General features: G+C 42.2%; 1 protein-coding gene across 6 annotated transcripts; it reads left to right on the top strand.

The window, feature by feature from the left end:
- The first annotated feature begins 11,125 nt into the window (after positions 1–11,125).
- On the top strand, positions 11,126–19,122 carry LOC113019447 (SKI family transcriptional corepressor 1 homolog-B-like). 6 transcript variants are annotated; one of them, XM_026163194.1, is made up of 9 exons: positions 11,126–11,353; positions 12,348–14,127; positions 14,718–14,808; positions 14,894–14,962; positions 15,125–15,187; positions 15,975–16,049; positions 16,285–16,359; positions 17,005–17,070; positions 18,232–19,122. In XM_026163194.1, the coding sequence occupies exons 2-9, from the start codon at positions 12,358–12,360 to the stop codon at positions 18,324–18,326; spliced, it is 2,304 nt and encodes a 767-aa protein (XP_026018979.1). In that variant the 5' UTR covers positions 11,126–11,353; positions 12,348–12,357; the 3' UTR covers positions 18,327–19,122. The 6 variants fall into 6 exon arrangements, with proteins under 6 accessions (XP_026018979.1, XP_026018963.1, XP_026018995.1 ...); XM_026163178.1 differs by having other exon boundaries at positions 18,229–19,122; XM_026163185.1 differs by lacking the exon at positions 11,126–11,353 and adding an exon at positions 11,790–11,940 and having other exon boundaries at positions 18,229–19,122.
- The last annotated feature ends 1,325 nt before the right edge of the window (positions 19,123–20,447 follow it).

The raw sequence follows: 20,447 nt of genomic DNA, 5'->3' as shown, positions 1-20,447 counted from the left end.
CATTTATACATTTTTATGTTTGCAGGTGGACAAACCCTTGGACTTTTCTGCCAGTGCCACTGTAAAGTTGGCATGTGTTGTTTATAATGTGCAACCCCAGTTCTAACAAAAGCTAGGGCGCTGTGTAGTCCCAGATTTAAACCCAATGGGAGTGTACGCAAGAGGGACATGGACACCCTATTGATCCCCTACCTAATCACACAAGCCAAGGTGTGAAAACGGGTGTAGGTCACAATCAGCCAAGGTTTCAGGTGGACCCATTGTGAAACCTAGCCCAACCCTATCATGTGATTTCCTGAGGTCAGACGGCCCAGGATGTAAGTGGGCTTTAAGGTGTCTGGGAAGGGATCTCAAAACTGGTTTATAGATGGCAGACGGTTGGTGTCGTAAGCCACCGCCTCTGTTCAAAGATAGTTGTTCACAGTGGACATAGATGGCTTCTTTCACTCCTCTTTCAAACCATCTGTCTTCTCTTCTAAAATATGAACATTGGCATCCTTAAAAGAGTGACCGTTGTCCTTTAGATGCAGCTGGACAGCTGGGTCTTGTCCCGTGGAGGTGGCTCTTTTATGCTGTGCCATGTGTTTATGAAGTGGCTGTTTGGTCTCTCCAGTGTACTCAATAAACTCATATTTTATTCCCAATAAAAAAAGCAAAAACATCTCATTTAAATAATATTTATCTCATGGTGAATTTGATGTAGCACAATTCTCAAAAAACAAAGGTTGGGACAGGGCCATGCTGACCACTGTGTACCATCCCCCTTCTTTTTAATAACAGTCTATATATGTCAGGGATGTCTAACCCTTAACATTTATGATGGCGCAGTGCTGAGCCCATGCAGTCATCTAAATGCCTGTTTTTAATGCACAAAGGACTGAAGATCACAGGTGTCCGATGCCGATTTTCAGCCTCGTCCTTTGCGCGCAGAGATTTCTCCAGATTCTCTGAACCTTTTTGTCATATTATGCACTGCAGATAATGAATAATGCAAAGTTGAAGTTTCATTCCAACTTTTCTAAGACACGTAGCTCCAATCAAATACAAATTCAGTTAATATTTTTAATGATATATTAAAAAGTCTCAGTTTAAGCGTTTGTTATTTTGTGAATAAATCATTCAAAAGTCATTGCATTCCTTTCTTATTTACCTTTTATACAGGATCCCAACTTTTTTTTTCTTCAATTGTGGTCGCAGCCTTCTGAAAACTATTAAAACTATCTAATTGTGTACACACATTTATTTTAGTTTCTAAGTGAATACAAAAAAAACTGTTAATTATCTGAGTGTCCATCTGGTGCCACGAAAGGTCAAAATCTGATTTGTTTTTCCTCCATCTTTGCTGACAGTTGAACTGTGCCAGACGAGATGTTTCCTCATTTCTATTGTGATGCAAAGTTAACTTAAACCCTGTCAGGGTTTAAGTCAGTAACCCCCTCCCAGACCTCTGAGCTAAAGACTAGCGGCAAAATTGAATGGAAGATGAGACAACTCCTGTGATCACTGAAACAGTAGACAAGGTTGTCTCAATGAAGTGCTCAAATAAGAGTGCAAACAGTGTTATTATTCATGAAAGGTACAGTTTGAGATTACATTGCTTTATCCAGAACCTCAAATAAATGAGACAATTTTGAGATTGGTGTATAATTACAGGGTGCAAATTAGGTGAATTTAGCAGGGGGTGAATAACTGCATATTTTAAAGAGAATTTATTTAAAATTTCCCAGGTTAAAGGTGGGAAATGCTTTGAGCAGGCCGGTGTGATGATGTCTTGGAAGCAGGAGGAGCAGTTCTTTGTTAGACTCCACTCTCACTGAAAATGTAATTGGATGAAACTGTTTAAACGAAGCAGAATTAACACGGGAAATAGAACTCAAAGATCAGGCTGGATGCGGTAACTGTTTCTCCACCTCGTTTACAGAATTAGTGAGAAAGTTTTCAGATAGCTTTGCACTGAGGAAAAGAGGATGAGGGTCCACCAGTAACAGAATCAGTTACTTTAACAACTACTTTTTGATTGAGGTTAGAAAAGTAAACCAATCTTGTGTATTTAACATCAGTCTGATGAGTTTTTAACAGTAACTTGTGCTGTGTTTTAACTCGTCGCGCTTCATAATTTCTTCATTTAAAGGTTTAATTCTAGTCTTTCAGTCTCGGGAATTTATTGAATTTTTGTTTCTTTTGCAGTTTGGTTGAAGGTGGATATGTACTGACTGTTAAACAGTGTATCTGAACTCAAGTGCAATTTGAAGGATGGTAAATGAAACAAATCATAGCTTTTAAGTGCAAAATAAGTGTTATGAATGTTAGAACTAGATATATAAATACAAAAAAAATACAAAAACAGGCAGAGATAAGCCTCAGTTAGAGGCTTAATGCACATAAAAATCAATTCTAAAAAGTCCAAATCATTCAAAACAACAAAATTATTATTAATAAAGGACTTATTGACAAAATATCTTCCATTTATTTGACCCTAGAGAAAAGAAAGAAGAAATGGTCTTACAAGGCTATCCTGCCTGTAGACTTGAGTTGGACTGACAGTATTGACGAAGGAAATGACTTTAAAACATGAATACCGCCAATAAGACGTGCAGCCTGACACTGTGTTTGCATCTTTTTGCCATGTTTAAAATCTTGTACATCTCCACAGTGGGAATTAACAAAACCACTGGAACAAAAGCCAGTGAAGCAGAGAGTTTCTGAATCCAGAAGGGCTCAATTCATATGGAAATATAAATTTCAAATCCACCAATAACTACTAAAACAGCTAATAACTCTGTAAAAAGGGATTAGCCCAGTGAGCAGTCAAGCTAGCACATAGGCGGTCTATTTGGTTAATTCCAGATCCAGATGTCCAATGACTACAATATTTTTCTCTATTTAAATATGTAATTGAAATGTGTATGTGTATGTTTTCGCAACCCCGCCCTCTCCCTGATGCTATCCCTAAATTTAGCTAGCCCCCAGTAGGCCCCCAACCAACTTTCTGCTAAGCTAGCAACCAATCAAACTACCTCCTTCCTGCCCCAACTTTCAGCTAACACCTTCCCACCTAATCCTGGCTTTAAAAGACAGCTGCCTTTTTAAATGTCCTTCAGAAGGAAGTTTGGCTTTGGATAAATTGCGCTTCTCCACAGCTTAGCTTGTAAATCTGTTCCTGAGTCAGGCAATGCCACACCTGTCCACAGGAGGCTACTTCCACCTCACGCGGCTAACCTGTTGCCGTGTACAGAGTTATCCAGTCATCCTGTTCCCATCCTGCCCTGCAGTGCAGAACACAACCCCCCCCGCCTCAGGACCTCTATGCACCCACTGCCAGCTTGCACACCTAAGTTCCCCTGACTTACCTCTCTGCTGCTCTGCATTCAGTCTCTTCCTGCACCTCCTGTTTGCCATCTCTTCTGGTTTTATAACATTTGTAAGTAAAATTGTAATTTTTGCTTTACCTTGTGGACTTTTGCTGCATTGAGCTGAACAATGACATTACAAGCATCAAGTGCTTATGATCTCACGAAAAAGAGCTAATGTAAAGATCACATAAGCATTATTTTCGCTGTCACTGTTATATTAAATAAACAGTCTGATTATTCATATCCTCAACAGAGCTGTGGCCTTCACAGCTCTGTTGTGGCACTTAATCTAAGTGATACTTTGCTCCTCGGTCAGAGACCTTGTACGATGCTTTTCATAAAAGTTTCTGTTTCAAAGCAGCTCTACAACTATTGGCAGGCAGCTTAATTTAAGAATTATGCAGCTGTGTGTAATGCAGCAGAGCTATGAAAGCATATCCTGACATAGGTCTAAGCAGCACGCTGTCAGTCAGTGCTGTGTTGTATTGAATGTATAACAGCCCTTTGAAAGAAGTCCCAGAAAGGAAAAGGACAGTGAGAATTTTAAAACCCGTCTATAATTTGGCATGATCTGATTATGCAGAAATTCTTTCCCAGCTTTATTTGGTCATTTAATGAAATCTTTCCTCAGCACAATGATTTTCTGATTGAGGTTACCCGATCCTCAGGAGGTGAGAGATACTATACCTACAATGGTATCTTTAGAAAAAACAACCTTGGACACATTGCTATAAGATCAATGAGAGAGATGTCCTAAAATATGGGACGCATGGTGCCAATGAAGAAACTTCAAAGTTTCTTATAATGTAGTTAATAAACTCTAAATATGCAGCAATAAAAAAAAAAGGAAAACACTTTACTGTGATGAATTTTATAAGCCCAGTGATAAGAAATTTAAAATAACAACTATACTGACTAAATGCTACTAATACTCAATACTGTGTACTGTAGCTAGACTAGAAAATAGAACAAAGATTCTTGAAACAAAAGATGAGAAGACATGCATGTTTTATTAATAAATGGCATTTTTAAATAAATGCATTCCGGGAAAGGGTTTGACCTCCTCTCACGGCTCACACGGACAATTGAATTCAATTAGTCAAAATCAGAATTAATGTGGCCAAAATAAAACCCAGTGACTAATGGAGATATGGCCTTGTCCTCTGGTATCAAGTCAAGGCTCTGCTAAAGGCATGAAATGCATTTTGGACTCAATCGAATTTGTAATTATAGTAAGTGTAACACATTACAATTATCTGTTTAAGTTGAACGATGAGTGAACATAAGTGGAACATGTTTTTCAAACAAAAGGTCAGTATCAAACAGCCGATATAGATTTTATAAATGATGGAAGTAGCTGAAAGGTGAAGCCAGTGTGCAAGTGCCTTGAACCTGCAATCTGTCTTATGTCCAGCAGGGGGCAAATCTTTTGTTTGCCTAAAGCAGTCAAATTGTATAAAAGTCAATGAAAAAAAACAAAAAAACAACTTCTTTCTTAATTTGATACGTCAGTAAATGCTTTCCTGATGAAGTCATGGCCTCAGTCGTTAGTTTCAAGTCCTGTTAAACACAACATGATGTCAAGTTCTGGAAACTATGGACTTATTTAGAGTGAAACAGAAGATAAAGCATGTTGTGCTTAACTATCTGAGATTTCCCTACTGTAAAATAGCTCAGTCACAAATAAATAGCTTCAGCTTCAGGGCAGCTAGTAAGACTTGGAAGGTTGCCCAGTGATTCCAGTAAATTATTTTGTTGTTGGAGACCAATTGTAAGTAGTTTGGAAGATCAACTGGTTCCCTAAAGGACCCTCAACTTTTAGGCAACCCTTTCGATCCCAAGGTGTTTGAGTGAATTGCCTGGTGGAGGCAACCTGTCACCAAACAGTTGCAGTCCGACTCAGACTGACTACAATCACTCTGAGACAAACTGGTGAAGGTTTGTAAAGGATCTCATTTATAATCACAGACAGATTACCAGCATTTTTGACTAATCTGATTCAATCTGCGCTGATGGGCGCAGCTAGTCTGTGATGCATCTCTGCAATGGGGCAATCCACTCAACTGCTTGCCAACTAGTTGTGTTCCTAAAGCCAGGTTGCCAAGCATCGATGTCATTGCAGTTAAATCCCCCTCCTGCAGCAACTACGTGACTATTTAAGGGGTAAATTTTGAAATTCTGCTTCTCATCTATGAAATTCTGCCTGGATATCTGAAGGCTAGTAATTATTGTGACTATATTGTATGTGTTTGGAGATAGGAATAGAATGTGATTTTCAACATTTTATCTCAGTTAGTTGCAGCTTTATCACAAATACCCTAAATGCCAACTTGACCCCATTCAGTCACAAAGTGATAGCTGACTGATTCTGCCTTATTGCCATTTTTCACCATCTTGATGCAACAAAGCTGCTTTGAGGACAGAAACTGACTGTGAGGGATTGCAGACCTGGTCCCCGTTTTCAAAGAAATCATTTCAAAGGCAAATTCATTGCAAGTTCATTGATCGCAGTAATTTTGGTCATGCTGTGGACAACTGTTTTCTTTACTGTGGCTCTAGCATAAGTGTGCTCCACCCTCAGTTTCTCATCACATCCTTGCTCATGACATCTGTTTTCAAAAAGGCCACAATAGCAACTGCCAAAATCCCGAACTCAAGGCTTTAAAATGGTAATCCAACAGCACTGTTGAAAATCAGCAGACACTTGGCTTTTATGCTCTTTGAAATTAAATAATAAGAAATGAAATTGATGGAAATGGCTGAAAAACACTTGCCAATGTCAGTCTTTCAGAGCACTTTAAAGTTCTGGTGTCATTTTTAACCTGTTTGACATTTTACATTGTGGTGGGTTTGTACAGTGGTGCTGTGGTTAAGTTTTCCTGCCACCCAGCAAAAAGGTTCATGGTTCCAACTCCAGCTTGGTCTTTCCAAGTGGGATTTGTATGTTCTCCTTGTGCTTGTGTCAGTTCCCTCTGGGTACTCAAACACTGAGAAGAAGGTCGAAGCTCTAAAGTACATAGAGCTGAAGTGAAACTGAGCGTTAAACAACAATGAAAAGCGTCTACTGCAGCCACTCTCTGTGATCTTTTCCCCTTCATCATGAACTCACTTGTTGCTCTCTTTCCTCCTGAGGCTCACTTTTTCGGCTCATCATCATCCAGCCAACACATGGTGTCATTCATGATCGGACCCTCATCCAGCCAAAGCACTGAAAATCTTATCTCATGGCTCATCTGTCCCTCTGCAATTCACAAGAATCACTACTCCTCGGAGAATACTGGTCAGACTCTAGTGAAACTTTAAGCTTCTGTGATCTACTGCGTCAGACATGTTCTACTCTGGAGACCTGCACGCGAGCCCACCTGTGTAAGTTGCATACCCATAATCCTTAACTCTGCATAAGCAAATACCTGCACAAAAGGACACGAGTGCAGTACCATGAATCCCAGCTGAGTGTCCTTGTTAGTTGTAAGCCATGTTAATGAGCCGTTCATTAAGTCTGGGGATTAGGCTGAGGGAAGGCTGTCTCGGATTGTTAGCTGGTCCCAACTTGAAATATGCAACAACATTTGGATGGACAGTCTAGAGAAGATGGCTGTGTAGACGCACACATCGCAGACACTCTGATTACTCCTACACTATTCTCCCAGCACAGCTATTCCTTAAAATGCTGTAAAATTTGGTGGAAACATCAGTGAACTGTTCAACACTTTGGTGAACTCTTGACTTTTTGTTTTAGATATGAGCACAGAAATACTGTTCTGAGTGGTAAAAAGTTGTCACCCTGACCCACAAAGGGCCCCAAACCACTGTTTGCACCTGCATGGGCTCAACCCATGCAACGATTAACTCCGGAGTATTTAAAACTGTGATGTTACATGAACTTCTAACGCACACGTGCTGTCACATCACTGTATTTCCGCAGTCTTCAGCTTGCAGGGAGCTCTGACGGTGATCAGCCAGTCCAGCAGTGTTGCAGCAGCTCTGCCTGTCACAGACGCTTTCTGTCACATGTAAATTGTAGCATCAGATGATCTATGGCTGCTGCTTCGTGTGACCTATAGCGATAATATGTCTGGGATTAATATTTGGACGCTCCATGATCTCATCTGGCGTGCCTCTCTCCGGGATATTGACCGCGCTTTTGTTTGGAGATGCGTCTTCATTTCTGCCACTCCCGGACCTTCATATTCCCAAAATCCCACCGAGCTGCCTCTCCGCTTTTGTACCGGCCGGTGACCTTTTTTCCCCAGAGCAGTCCGACTTGATTAGCACATCAGGCGGGACAATGAGTGGCCGCCATGTACACAGCCATTACCCAGATCCCTTTATCAATGTCCTGTAATTAAAATGTCACCGTTTAATTTTCGAGGCATCGCTTCCCCGCACTCATTCCTCCAATAAAAAAGTGCGATCGAAATGCTCTTTTCACTGGAAACCAAAAAAAAAGGATGCGGAGAAAGTGTTTAAGTGAGCCGAGCAGGGAGGGATCAATAGGCCCTTTAGTCCGAGAGGAGGATTGATTGGTCTCTAAAATGGGATTTATAGGGGTCACGCTTTTATAGGGTGCTGATACAACTGTTAATTATAAAACATTTGGCCTCTTATTAAATCTGTCCTGATTGAGGTGGGCTTGATTTATCTCTTTCAATCACGTGACAGGATTCAAGCATAAAAGTATGAATATGCTTCAGCTTCAGTCCCACAAAGGCAGAAAAAACCCCGCAGTGTTTGAACACTGCAGTTTTTTCTAATGCACTTTTTTTCTTTTTTCTTTTTAGACACATTTGTTTCCCCACAGTGGGTGTTTTTGACAAGAGCCTTCAGACATTTCATTTGCTTTTTTGTTTTTTTGGACTGGACATTGCAAAAAGTGGTTAAAAAAAAAAAAAAAAAGAAAAAAAAGAAAGAAAAAACAGACGATTAAATGGGAGGTTGTTAATAAGGCAATAAATCAATAAAATTAATCAAGCTTAAAAGAAAAAAAAAACAGACATAAATTGTGTCCTAGCTGAAAATGATAGAAATCACTGTCACATTTCTTCAGCACAGAGTTTAAAGGAGGATGACGAAGCGAGGTTTTTGTCTGTGTAATTTTTTATTTTATTTCAAAGTGCTCGACATAAAGCAGAGAGACGCTTTTTAAGCGCCTAAATACAAAAAAAAAATCATAATGAGCCAAAACAAAGAGGATGGAAACTCTCCCAGTGCAGAGTGGGAAAGGTTACATTCTTCGTCACCACTTTAAACTCTGAATAAACTGGAGCAGATAATAAGTGTGAGAAAGACAGAAGACAGTAAAGAGAAAAGGGAGAGAGCCGAGGACCAGGATTTGCCCACGTGGTGTTTCGTGCCCCTGGACTTTTGCGCCAAAGTCTCAAATGTTCCGGTTATAAATTAGCAAAAAGAAAAAAAAATCAAGAGTACAAAGTGAGAACCAAAAGATGATTAGACAGAACAATCAATAAATCAACCAGTCGATAAATAAATAAATAAATAAATAATAAAACGCTGTTGTGTTTAGGCCAAATAGTCCCAGCAGTTCACCTGTGGTGAGCTGAGGCGCATTAATATTTCAGGTTAAAGGTTTGTTTAAACAATTGGGCGCATATCAATGAGGCCCGCTAATTTGTAGGCCATCCAGCAGTAAGAGCTCGCCTAAAATTACCGCTGAAATGTCTAATTAAAAACCCCCCTCGCTGCTGAGCCAGCCACGTCAGCTCACGTTTCCCCCGGAATACGCGGCGACAATGGCTGCATTCAAGTCGGCGGTCTAAATAATTAAAAAGAGAGGAATAATTACAGTATAAAATTGTAATTATTGGCGGGGGGCTGCTGGGGGGTGGGGCGGTGGTGTGTGTGTGGAGGGGGGGCTCTTGATGGTGAAAGAGGAGAGGATGCGCTTAGGATCAGGTTCATCATCAATATTGCAGGGAGGTAAAGCTGGGGAGCTCAGGCTGCACGCGGGCTGATGATACTTCATACACGCTCGTCACTCGCTCTGCACTCCAAGCCACACTTCATACACTCTCCACGCGCAGGCACTCGGCTCGAGAGTGTGAAGCATGTCCCGGTTTTATTCGCCACGAGCTGCTCCGCTTCCTGCCTGCTGTCAGTGCGTGTTTGTGCAGCGGTCGGTGCGATGGCAGAGCCGGGCTTTGCTCGCCCTCCATAAGTGCCCAGTAAAGTTGTCATGCGCGGGGCACTCTGGGGATGTTCTGCAGCTGGTTTGTCTGTGAAATGAGCCAAAGCACCGGCTTTTAACACGTCATCATTTTCAGAGGAAACATCTGAGCTGATCTAAAGAACAGGTCACGCAGGAGCTGTGAGACCTTTCTGACTTTTTTCTGCGAATGTTCCTCAAACAGCATCAGAGAAATTATTTGTATCGAACATAATGAGTCAAATCTGACTCCTCTCTGATTGTTGATTATAAGTTAATGTTTCATCTTCCACAAGTGAACTTTTAGATGAACTTCTGTTTTTTTTAGACAGTGTAAATAATGGAGTCCTGATACTGATTAGTGAGAGCAATAAACATGAGAAATAGTGCGTCAGCATGTCTCTCTCTGTGTGAGTGAAACTGGGACTAAAGGTGTATTGAGTGAGATGTTTTATGGCCGTCTTTATGTGACATCACAATGCTGGATGTAGGAGATGTGTTTTGTTTTTTACTTTAATTTAGCCTCCGAAAGGGTGTAGTCCTGAGACAAAAGTGTGGCTGATGTAGGAAAGCAAATCTGACTTTGTATTATTTACTTGATTTCCAAATATTGCTCTAAAACGGCACGGCATTATCTCAGTGACACTATTATCCATCGATCCGGTTATTACAGGACTGAATCAAATATTCTGTTGATCCGCGTGTGTGTGTGTGTGTGTGTGTGTGTGTGTGTGTGTGTGTGTGTGTGTGTGTGTGTGTGTGTGTGTGTGTGTGTGTGTGTGTGTGTGTGAGACAGCCTGAGGCATCATCATCATGAGCTCACTCCAGATTACACGCAAAGACTCTAAACACAGTCACTTCCAGGTCCAAGCGTCTTTCTCTGCTTTCTGTCTTTCAAATCATTTTCTCCTTTCTGACTCCCCCCCCCCCCCCCCCCCCTTTCTGTTTCTTTTTTAATCGCCAAAGCCTGGGATTGATTTGTGTGGCCGGCGTGGAAGCCGAACAGATGGCCGTGTAACTTGATGAGCCCGGGCCTTTAGTCATTCCTGGTGCCCTCCACTGTGCCACTCTGGTTTGTCGGTGAGCTCCAACTTCGGCGGAAATAATACAAGATCTGCGTGATTAGATCGGAGCTTATCATTAATACACACCGAGCCCGATCTGTTAAGACCAGCGGTGATTACCTCCCCGACAACATTATGGGATCCGGGTGGAGGCCCCCTAGAGGGTCCTTGACTGGGTTCAGAAAAGGGTCACGACTGTGGCGTTATATTTTTCCTTTATTTTTGGTATCTTTGTGCAGATATCTCCGATGATGTCACGATGTCTCCTTCTTAATTTATATATAATAGCAAATAAATAAATATATAATCACGAGTCTGAGGGCCAAAATGATTTTCCATCTGGGGTCAGCAGGGGCCTAATTGATATTTTTGTTTCTGATCATGTTTGAGCTGCAGAGAGAGAGAGAGGGTGAGACTCAGAGAGAGAGAGAGCCATTACACACCAGCATGACAAGACACAGAGAGAGAGGGGGGGGGGGGGGGGGGGAGAGAGAGAGAGAGAGAGAGGTGCCATGTGTTTCCTGTCTGCGCGCCAGTCACCTCCCCTTGCTCCGACAGGATGGAGGTCCCGCGTGCTGCTGCCTGCCCTGAAATGCACTGAAATAAAGGCTCCTCCTCAGCGCTTTCACTGCCAGTGCGCCTTCTTTTCTCCATCCTCTCTCCCTCTCTGGACTCTCTCAATTTTTGTCTGTTTATTTTCATTTTATTTATTGTTAATATTGATTTCCCAGCCTGACTTCCCCTACGGTGTGTTGCTTTTACAGGAGAGAAAGGTATGTCTCTGTTTTTGTTTTCCTTATCACCAAATTCATCCTAAAATTACAACAACAATTTACAACAGCTAATTTAATTTAATTTCTCGCGATTTGACCGTAACTCGGCTGTATCAGTGGCTTCGTAATACTTCAAAATAGTAACTAAATAAAAGCAGGGGTTTGCGTGCGTTTTGGCACAAGAGACGCAGAAAGTTAAGTACGCGCAGGGGAACGTGAGATAGGCCCGCTTCAACCTAATTTCGAGCAGTCGTCTGCGGCTAATCTGCGCAGAAGCTTTAATTATATATGGGCCTGGTCTTTTATTAACAATGCAAAGACGCACGCTTGGACCTGTGTAATTAGCTCGCGGGAAAGCGGCTTATAGTTGTTCTTTTCCTCTCCGCTAAGCGCATTGACGCAGCTCAGGCTGCATTTTCCTTCTGTCCTTATCCACCTATAAGATTCTTATGTGACCCTTAAGTAGTTCCCCCTTAACGGCTGAGCCGATTTCAGGATAAAGAGTAGCGGTAGAAGTAGATCCACCAACGCGCAGGAGCCTGTAGGACAGGAGAGGAGGCAGAGAGCACGGAAATCATGCTGAAATAGTAAATACGTCTAATTAATTTCACTTAAAAAGTATTATTATTATTATTATTATTATTATTATTATTATTATTATTATTATTATTATTATTATTATTCAAACAGTTAAAAGACCCTCTGCTATTGCTTCATTTTAATTATGACACAATTGTAATAATTACTTTTATATATATAATTTTTGGTCAATGCCGATTATAATAATACGGAAATAATATATATTTAATATTTGCCTTTCAAATGGTTATTATTTAGGCGTTTTAAAGTATTTTTATTCGTTTTCTGTGATGTTTTTCATTTTTCTCGCAGACTTGAGTCATGCGAAGATTCAGAACACGGTAAACATATAGTGCTTGCGTAAACAACCCCACGGGCCTCCGGTTCACTGTCTTGTCTTCTGTTTGACTCACAGGCTTCCAGGGATGGAGTCGATGCCCGGACAGCTTCGAGACGCGGGACGAGACGCTAGCTCTTCCCCAAGTTTAAAGCAGGGCGCGCAGAGCTTTTCCAGCCCCGGCTCTCTCAAACCGAACCAAGTGAGTGAGACATCCCTGTACGGGGTGCCCATCGTGTGTCTTGTCATAGACGGCAAGGAGAGACTGTGTCTGGCGCAGATTTCCAACACCTTGCTGAAAAACTACAGCTACAACGAGATACACAACCGCCGGGTGGCTCTGGGCATCACCTGTGTGCAGTGCACGCCGGTGCAGCTGGAACTCCTGCGCCGGGCCGGGGCTATGCCCATTTCCTCCAGGCGCTGCGGCATGATCACCAAAAGGGAGGCCGAGAGGCTCTGCAAGTCCTTCCTGGGAGCGCACAGCCCGCCAAAGCTACCAGAAAATTTTGCATTTGACGTGTCTCACGAGTGCGCATGGGGCTGCAGGGGCAGCTTTATACCCGCGAGATACAACAGCTCCAGAGCGAAGTGCATCAAGTGCAGCTTTTGCAACATGTATTTCTCTCCCAATAAATTCATTTTCCACTCCCACCGCACCCCAGAGTCCAAGTATCTGCAGCCGGACGCGGCCAACTTCAATTCGTGGAGACGCCATTTGAAACTGACGGAAAAAAAATCCAATGATGATATTTGCCACGCGTGGGAGGATGTGAAGGCCATGTTCAACGGGGGGAGCAGAAAGAGGACTCTGCCCATGAGCGGCTCGGGGATGTCCTCGCCCATGAAATCACAGGCCTCGTCCAGCCTGGTTCAAAGCAGCTCCCCGGAGATCCCCCACAAAACATTGCGCTGCGACGAGGATCAGGGGAGCAACAACCTGAGTCTGGCGAGGGGCGAACGGAGTTACCCGGTCATCCCGGTGCCCAGCAAGAGCTTTGGCATGCTTCAGAAAATCCCCCCACCTCTGTTCCCTCACCACCCCTACGGCTTCCCTAGTTATGGGCTGTGTCAGAAAAAGAGCGACGGGGTGCCTGACGTGAACAAAAACAACATCCCCGGTGTGTTTTGGCCCGGCACAAAGGATCCGATCTACCCGGCCTTCCCCATGTTTTGGCCTGCAGCTGGAGGCCTACCGATGCCGCCCTACCCGGGCTCCCCACCCAAACCTCCCCCAGAGCTGCTAAGCGTCCGGCCGGCCGAACTCGACCTGTCGGACCAGAGCGAGAGGGGCGCAAACACACCAAAAGACACCAACCACCACCCTCACCACCAGCAGGACGGCGGAGAGCGCTGCCCCAGCTCCCAGTCCTCCTCCACCCGGAACGACGAGGACAAGTCCGGGGACGAGACCTCTCAGAGGAAAATCAGCTATATCTCCGCCTTTAGACCCGTCGTCAAAGACGCAGAGACCATTGCCAAACTGTACGGCAACCGGGACTCCTACGGGATACGCCCCGGCTACCTGTCCCCGGATTTTATCAGCGAGAGCTCCAGCTACAGATCGATATCACCGGACAGAGACAGCGTGGTGGACGACGACGACGACGACGACCTGGACGTGGACGTGGAGTCCAACCGGGGACAAGGCGAAGAGGATCCGATCCGGATATCACCGGGAGGAGACCACCGCGACTCCCCTGTACCGGAGCGGGTGTGCTCGGGTGCTGAGGAGAGTCAGGAGCAGGCCGATGCAGCCTCAAGCCCCGAGGCGGTCGCAGCATCACCGGAGGATTCCGCTCACACTGGGTCATCGGATGAGGACAGACAGATGCGTAATGGCTCCCCTCTTCATGAAGTAAGATTAGATTAAATGAAACTTTAATGATCCCCTTGGGGCGAGTTGAATTGTCACAGTTGTAGAAAATAAGATTAGAGAATTAGAGAGTGCATTAACATATTAGCCTCATTCAGACTTTGAGAAAGGAAATTCCAGATGTAGATATGTGTTTATTATTTATTATAGATATTAGTCGTAAGAGTGGTTAGTGGGGAGTGTTTGGACCACCTGCAGTGAAACTGCCTGAGTCCACGATTTTCTCCCAAATTCAGTTACAGCAACATTTTTTAATAGATACAACATAACACACACACACACACACACACACACACACACACACACACACACACACACACACACACACACACACACACACACACACTGTTTTTTCCCGTTTTCAATGTTAATTAAACCACTGTATCCCAATTTGCACAAATCTGCAGAAATATTAATTAAAATCAAAATACTTTAATAACCCCGCTTCTTTCACCATCTTCACATCAAGCCACTCCTTTTATTTTCTTAAAAAAATAAAAGAGCGTAAATTGCGTGCACCAAATGACCAATAATTGCTGTGCCGCTATTAAAGACGATTGTTCCTTTTACAGGTGTATGCTCATGAAAAGGACGGCCACGTGCTTCTGAACGAGCCTTCCACGTTTGGGTCCAAACAATCGAGCAGCCCCCGCAGATCCAACGGTAATTACCGATCCGGGTTATTAATGCGAGCGGGAGCGTCTCCTCGTCCTTTACCTGAAAATGTTTGTGGCTTGTTCGCTTCTAGGTGTTCACCACGTGTCTGAAATACAGACCCAGCGCACTGCAACGTCCTACCAGGAGCAGGACAGACAAGGTCGTTAATCATTCTGTTATCTGCTGTTTTAAAAATCGTCTTTACTTTTAATTATCGCCACATCTGACCACTTTGGGCTGGTTCGATACTTTTATTCAGCAGCTTTTTATAGTGTTACAGTTAATCAGGTTTTTATTGTTAGTTTTTTTTATTTGTGCGCAGCCGATGGAGCTTTACGCATCGACATCAGCGTGCACGAAAGAGACCTGCAGAACATGGCTAAAGGTAGGAGGCCCTTTTCAAGCCCGAATATGGATTAGAATTGAGAAGGAGGTGATATAAAGTGCCAGTAATTGTTACTCCATTTTTTTTTTAATTTGAGTACACACAGGGTGTGTTAAAAGCTGTGCTGGTCACTGCATCTAATCAGGACTAAATTTAAGTGTTATTTTAAATATTAACGAGTTTGCTTAAGCAGTTTGGATTGCATTAAATCTAACAAGACCGCAAACATTTTCAAATATAGTATTTTTTATTAAATGAACATTAAATATTGAGTTCCACCTCATTTTAAACAGAGCTAAATACCCCCAGCCTGTTAAAGATGGCGTGCCAGAATCCAAATGTGCATTTCCATTTTTATTTATTTAAATTTTTTTTAGGCCTAAAGTGTTTCCATAGTTGTTAACCACTTAATCACAAGATGTAGGAGTTTTGACTTATTATTATAAGAGGAAATCGTTTAGAGGCTATTAATATTTTAACGAACAGAGCCATAACCCCGAGGCACGGCAGCTAATTATTTTACAACGCTTGGAAAAACCCTGGGACTCCATTATTATCGTCTCCACCTCCAGGCAATGCATGGCAATTACTGTGGCAGCGAGAAAGGAAAACAGTGAAAATGGTTGTTATCGAGGCTGTGAACGCACCTGAGAGTGCGGCTCGCATAAATCTTTATGTGCTGAAAATTCAAGAATATATCATTGTAAGTGGAAGTGTGTGTGTGTGTGCGCTTTAGGAAAAGCTGCTGATTTGTGGTGATTGGTGATGTTTTTTTGTTTTTGTGCAGAGGAATTACAGAAGCAGCTCGTGGAACAAGTGGAGCTGAGGAAGAAGTTGGAGAGAGAATTCCAGCATTTAAAAGGTGGGAGCATCACAAGCGTGTTTTTGTGAGTGAAAGTGACACAGACAGAGAGAGAGAGACACGCATTTTACATCTCTGTCTGGATTTTTAAAAACAGGCCGTGCTTTACAGCCAAACTATTTGCAGGAGAGGGAGTTTTTATTCTTTTTTTCTCCTTTGAATCCTGGATTGTGTCTTTAAATGTATCCCCACAAAGTCAGAGTTTCCATCTGATGTGGCCTTCGGTACTCTTCAGATAATTTTCAGGATCAAATGAAGCGTGAGCTGTCCTACAGAGAGGAAATGGTCCAGCAGCTGCAGATTGTTCGAGGTTTGTCTCTCTCCTTCTCTCTATATATATACACATATATTGTGCGCCTCCACAGACTCTGACTGTAAAGCAGATGTAGATCAATGCTCTTTAAGTTTATGAGGGGGAAAAATGGAGCCACAAAAACGTTTAAATATCATAAAGCATTGTAATCCATCTGAAAACAAAAAAACCATGCACTGAACTAAAAAGGAAAAAAGAAAAAGAAAGGAAAAGTGACACTTGCATATTGAAATATTGGCAATTTGTGTCCAGGCTTTTTCCTGTAAATTTCATACTTTTTTTTTTGTGTCCAGCAGTTCAGTAAATTATTAGATATCAAAAGGTGAAATTGAAACCGCATTGTTTTGTTACCAAAGGTTATTTTCTCCTAAATCATGCTCTGGAAAATTGAATAGACAGACCATTATGTAGTGCTGTATCGGTTACATGCAGTAGACAGCAACTAATGCCGCCCGTTAAAGGATTGGTTTAGTGTTACAGTAGTTTAAATACAGGGTTCAAGTACACAGAGGGGTCACTCTAAATACCACAGGGGCAAACAACATACATTACACTCCTCCACCTCACATCCTCCAACAGCAGTTTACATTTTTACTTATTTTATTTATTTATTTTTTGTATTCATTTCATTTTTTTCGATAGACACTTTGTGCAGCGAGTTGGACCAAGAGAGAAAGGCTCGTTATGCAATACAACAGAAGCTAAAAGGTAATTTTATCTGGTCCAAGAAGGAATACGTGTACGCCTTCAATTCTAAATATGCAAGTGGAACTTTTTATTAAACATCTCCTGTGATCAGTGATCAATAGACAATATTTAAATTACCACCACCAACAACAACAAAAAGCAATAAGGGGTAGGTTTACAATTTTCAAAACAGTCTCAAGGCAGTGCTCACATGCACACATTAAAACACTGAAAGCACCGCTGTGTTCCTCCTGGTGGCTCTTCAAGCGATTTCAGTGTAAGTGACCAAAAGGCCACAGCAGGCAGCACTCAAATAAAGTGCCCATCTTCCAAACTGGCACTTATTTACAGCTTATTTTCCCTCTTTTTTTTTTTACTGGTCCTCCACCACAGCTCAGCACAGAAACATTGTGTTTTTACAACCTTTCCATCCATCTGATTGTCTGTATACTTAATTTGTGCAAAAAAAACCCCAAAAAAATACCCCAGCTGCAAATGCATTTTGCATGAATTTGTACGTAATGGAAAATGCTTATTAATAAAGGTGAGCTGGAAAGAGCATTTGTAAGTCATATGACTTTAACACCCAGTGAAGATAATAAAAATTATGGCCCAATTTGCAAAAAGAAATAAGGAGAATGTGGCCAAATTCAAGCAAACCCCAAAAATGAGTGGAAATGCGCTTTATTTCCTGTCTTCTTTCTATTCCTTTTCACATCGTTGTCCAACGTTTTGAGGTTTTACTGCCGATTTTCTGATTATGTCTCCTTGCTGCTTCCTCTTCTTCTGCAGTGGTTTAATGGCGGCGAACGGGGAGTTAGCTCCACCAACTGTTTCATTTAATTAACAGAAATGTTAATTAATTCTCTTCAAATTTGAACAACATTTGGTGGGAAAGTTCAAATTTGTGGAAACAAAGAGTAAATAGGACTTGGGAGGCGGGGGCGAAGGGATTTTTTTTTCCCCCTGTCACTTACACTGAAGTCATCTTAGGACACGAGGAACATTTACAACAAGTAGAAAGAAAATAAGGGTTGAATATGTGAGTATTGTTACTCTTTACAAGATCAGAGGAGGCATAGATCCAACTCACACTTCATTGTGTCATCGGTAGTTTGTGAGGTTGCATTGTCTGCATTTCCGCTGCATGTTCTCACTGATGGACTCGTTCCTCCCCAGAAGCTCACGACGCCCTTCACCATTTCTCCTGCAAGATGCTCACCCCCCGTCAGTGCACCGGAGCCTGCACCTTCAAACCCCCGCTGCTGCCTCCCTAGTGCCTGGCACAACACAGCACCTGACCCCAGCACAGCCCAAAAAAATAAAAAAAAATAATAATAAAAAAAATCAACACATATATACACACACGCACATACATAGATATGAACACACAGGCCCGCCTCAAGAGCTCTCACCTCCCACCAAGGAGCACCAACCTGCTGTACAGATGCACTGCTGATTTTAGCACCTGACTTGAGCAAACCCATCGAGACTCAGAGGAGAGGGATTTGACGCCTCCTCAAAATAATAAAAGAAAACGAATAAAACTGAACTCTTGTATTAGAGAGATCAGGGTTTGCTTACACACAGAGTTTATGTTGGGAATCACAGGATTGTAGACGTGAAGCTGCAAAGCTCAAACCAAGGAGTGTCCCCGAGTAAAGCTGTCTGCTCTTGAGCTATTCTGAAAAGAAAGAGAAGAAGAAAAAAACCCAACACTATATACATACAGTATATATATCATGTGACGATGTGCAATGTACATTTGTGATATTAAGTTCAAAATGTATCTCATTGTTTAGATTCTGTTGCTTGTTTGAATATGTTGGATTTTTACATATGTTTGTTATTTATCTGTACTGGATTTAACTTATTGTTTAGATGATTTGTAACACTGTACGTGGTTAAGCACTTTAAATGGGCACAAGTCATGAATTTGACCAAATTCTCTCATCAGAACTACGAGTATGTTTATGGTTTGAATAGAGCACATTATTATTGTTATTACGAGCACTTAACTCAGCAGCCCTTCAGGTTTCACATCAAACAATAAAAGACTTTTCTTTCACCGAGTGTCGCGTCACGCCAGCTCTGAAGTCTTTTTTTGTAATCTCATGTGCATTTTAGACACAAATCCATCACTTTCTCTGTGCCAGGGTTTTCCATGGTGACATTCATCTGTGAGACACAACCAAAAAATCCTTTCTTGTCCACGTGACTGTCTTTTTTATATGGAGAAGACACTGTGGGAAATAGAAACAAATGCCAGTTTCTGACTTGATTTACTCACAATTTACCAGTTTCTGTATGCACTCATGTCCATATGAATAAAATGTGAAGCCACTTTCTGCTCTGTAGCCTTTTACTCCATTGGTTTCTTTCACCGGTGCGAGCCTGACACCTGCTGGCCTCCGCGCAGAATAACTCCTCGTGAGGTGGCTCATATTTCGCCTTATTGTATTTGAGTTCAACATGATCTCTTTCATTAGGCAGCTACATCGGTGCATGACATGTCCAGTCAACTTATAATGTTTGACGTCGAGTCAGGGGAGCAGGCTGATCTAATAGTGAAATCTAATTCTTCTGATGGGAGGACTAATAGATATTGATTACACAGCTCTCGGTCCCTGGATGCTGAGAGAGATACTCACATAATGTCACTGAGACACAATGAATGTTAATTTTCTGTGAACGTAATTGCCCTGCGTGGCAAAGCTCATTCCCTCTGAATACTAACGAGGCCCGCAGAGCTGAGCACAACTACGGCGGGAACGATTGGCTGCTTTACTGTAGTGTTATCCAGCCGCTGTAATATTAAGCAAAAGCTCATTGAGTCTGATATGAATGGATGGATTATGCGACAGCAGGAACCTGGGCACAAAATAACTACAAATGACACAGCAGCGTGTTTTCTCTTCTCCTCTCTGTTAACGTGTGGCATCTATTTAGCCACGTTTTGCTCCGTCTAGTTATTTTTCATGTCCTCGTGGTCATTTTGTAGCTCTTTGTTGAAGGTTTCTATTTCTTCTGTCTCTTTATTGTTATTTTGTATCATTTTTTAAGGCATTTTACATCTCTTTGCCATGGATTTGTTCCTCTCGGCCATTATGTTGCATCTGTTTTTTGGTCATTTTATGTCTTGTCATGGTCATTTTGTCTCATTGGGTGTTTTTCATCTCCTTGTGGTCTTTTTGTGCTTCTTTATTGTTGGTTTGTATCTCTGTGGAGTCCTTGTGCATCCCTTTGTGGTTGTTTTGTGTCTCTTTGGGGAGTCTTTGCACCTCTTTTCTGCCATCGCTCTCTCTCCCTGACCTCTTGACCTCTCTGGGTTGTGCAGGGTAGTCGGATTCATCGGGACATCATCCATGATAACAGGTTGGGAAAATCCTACTAACATA

The sequence above is a fragment of the Astatotilapia calliptera genome, chromosome 1, assembly GCF_900246225.1.
Source record: "Astatotilapia calliptera chromosome 1, fAstCal1.2, whole genome shotgun sequence".
NCBI classification, from domain to species: domain Eukaryota; kingdom Metazoa; phylum Chordata; class Actinopteri; order Cichliformes; family Cichlidae; genus Astatotilapia; species Astatotilapia calliptera.
Note: the sequence above shows the minus strand (reverse complement) of the source record. Positions and strands in the feature narration are given on the sequence as shown.

Excerpts from the sequence above, each read along its gene's own strand:
- LOC113019447 (XM_026163178.1), top strand. The coding sequence starts at position 12,358 with ATGGAGTCGATGCCCGGACAGCTTCGAGACGCGGGACGAGACGCTAGC. Across the intron at positions 14,963-15,124 it reads CCAGGAGCAGGACAGACAAG|CCGATGGAGCTTTACGCATC; the intron begins GTCGTTAATCAT and ends ATTTGTGCGCAG. Across the intron at positions 16,050-16,284 it reads AGAATTCCAGCATTTAAAAG|ATAATTTTCAGGATCAAATG; the intron begins GTGGGAGCATCA and ends GGTACTCTTCAG.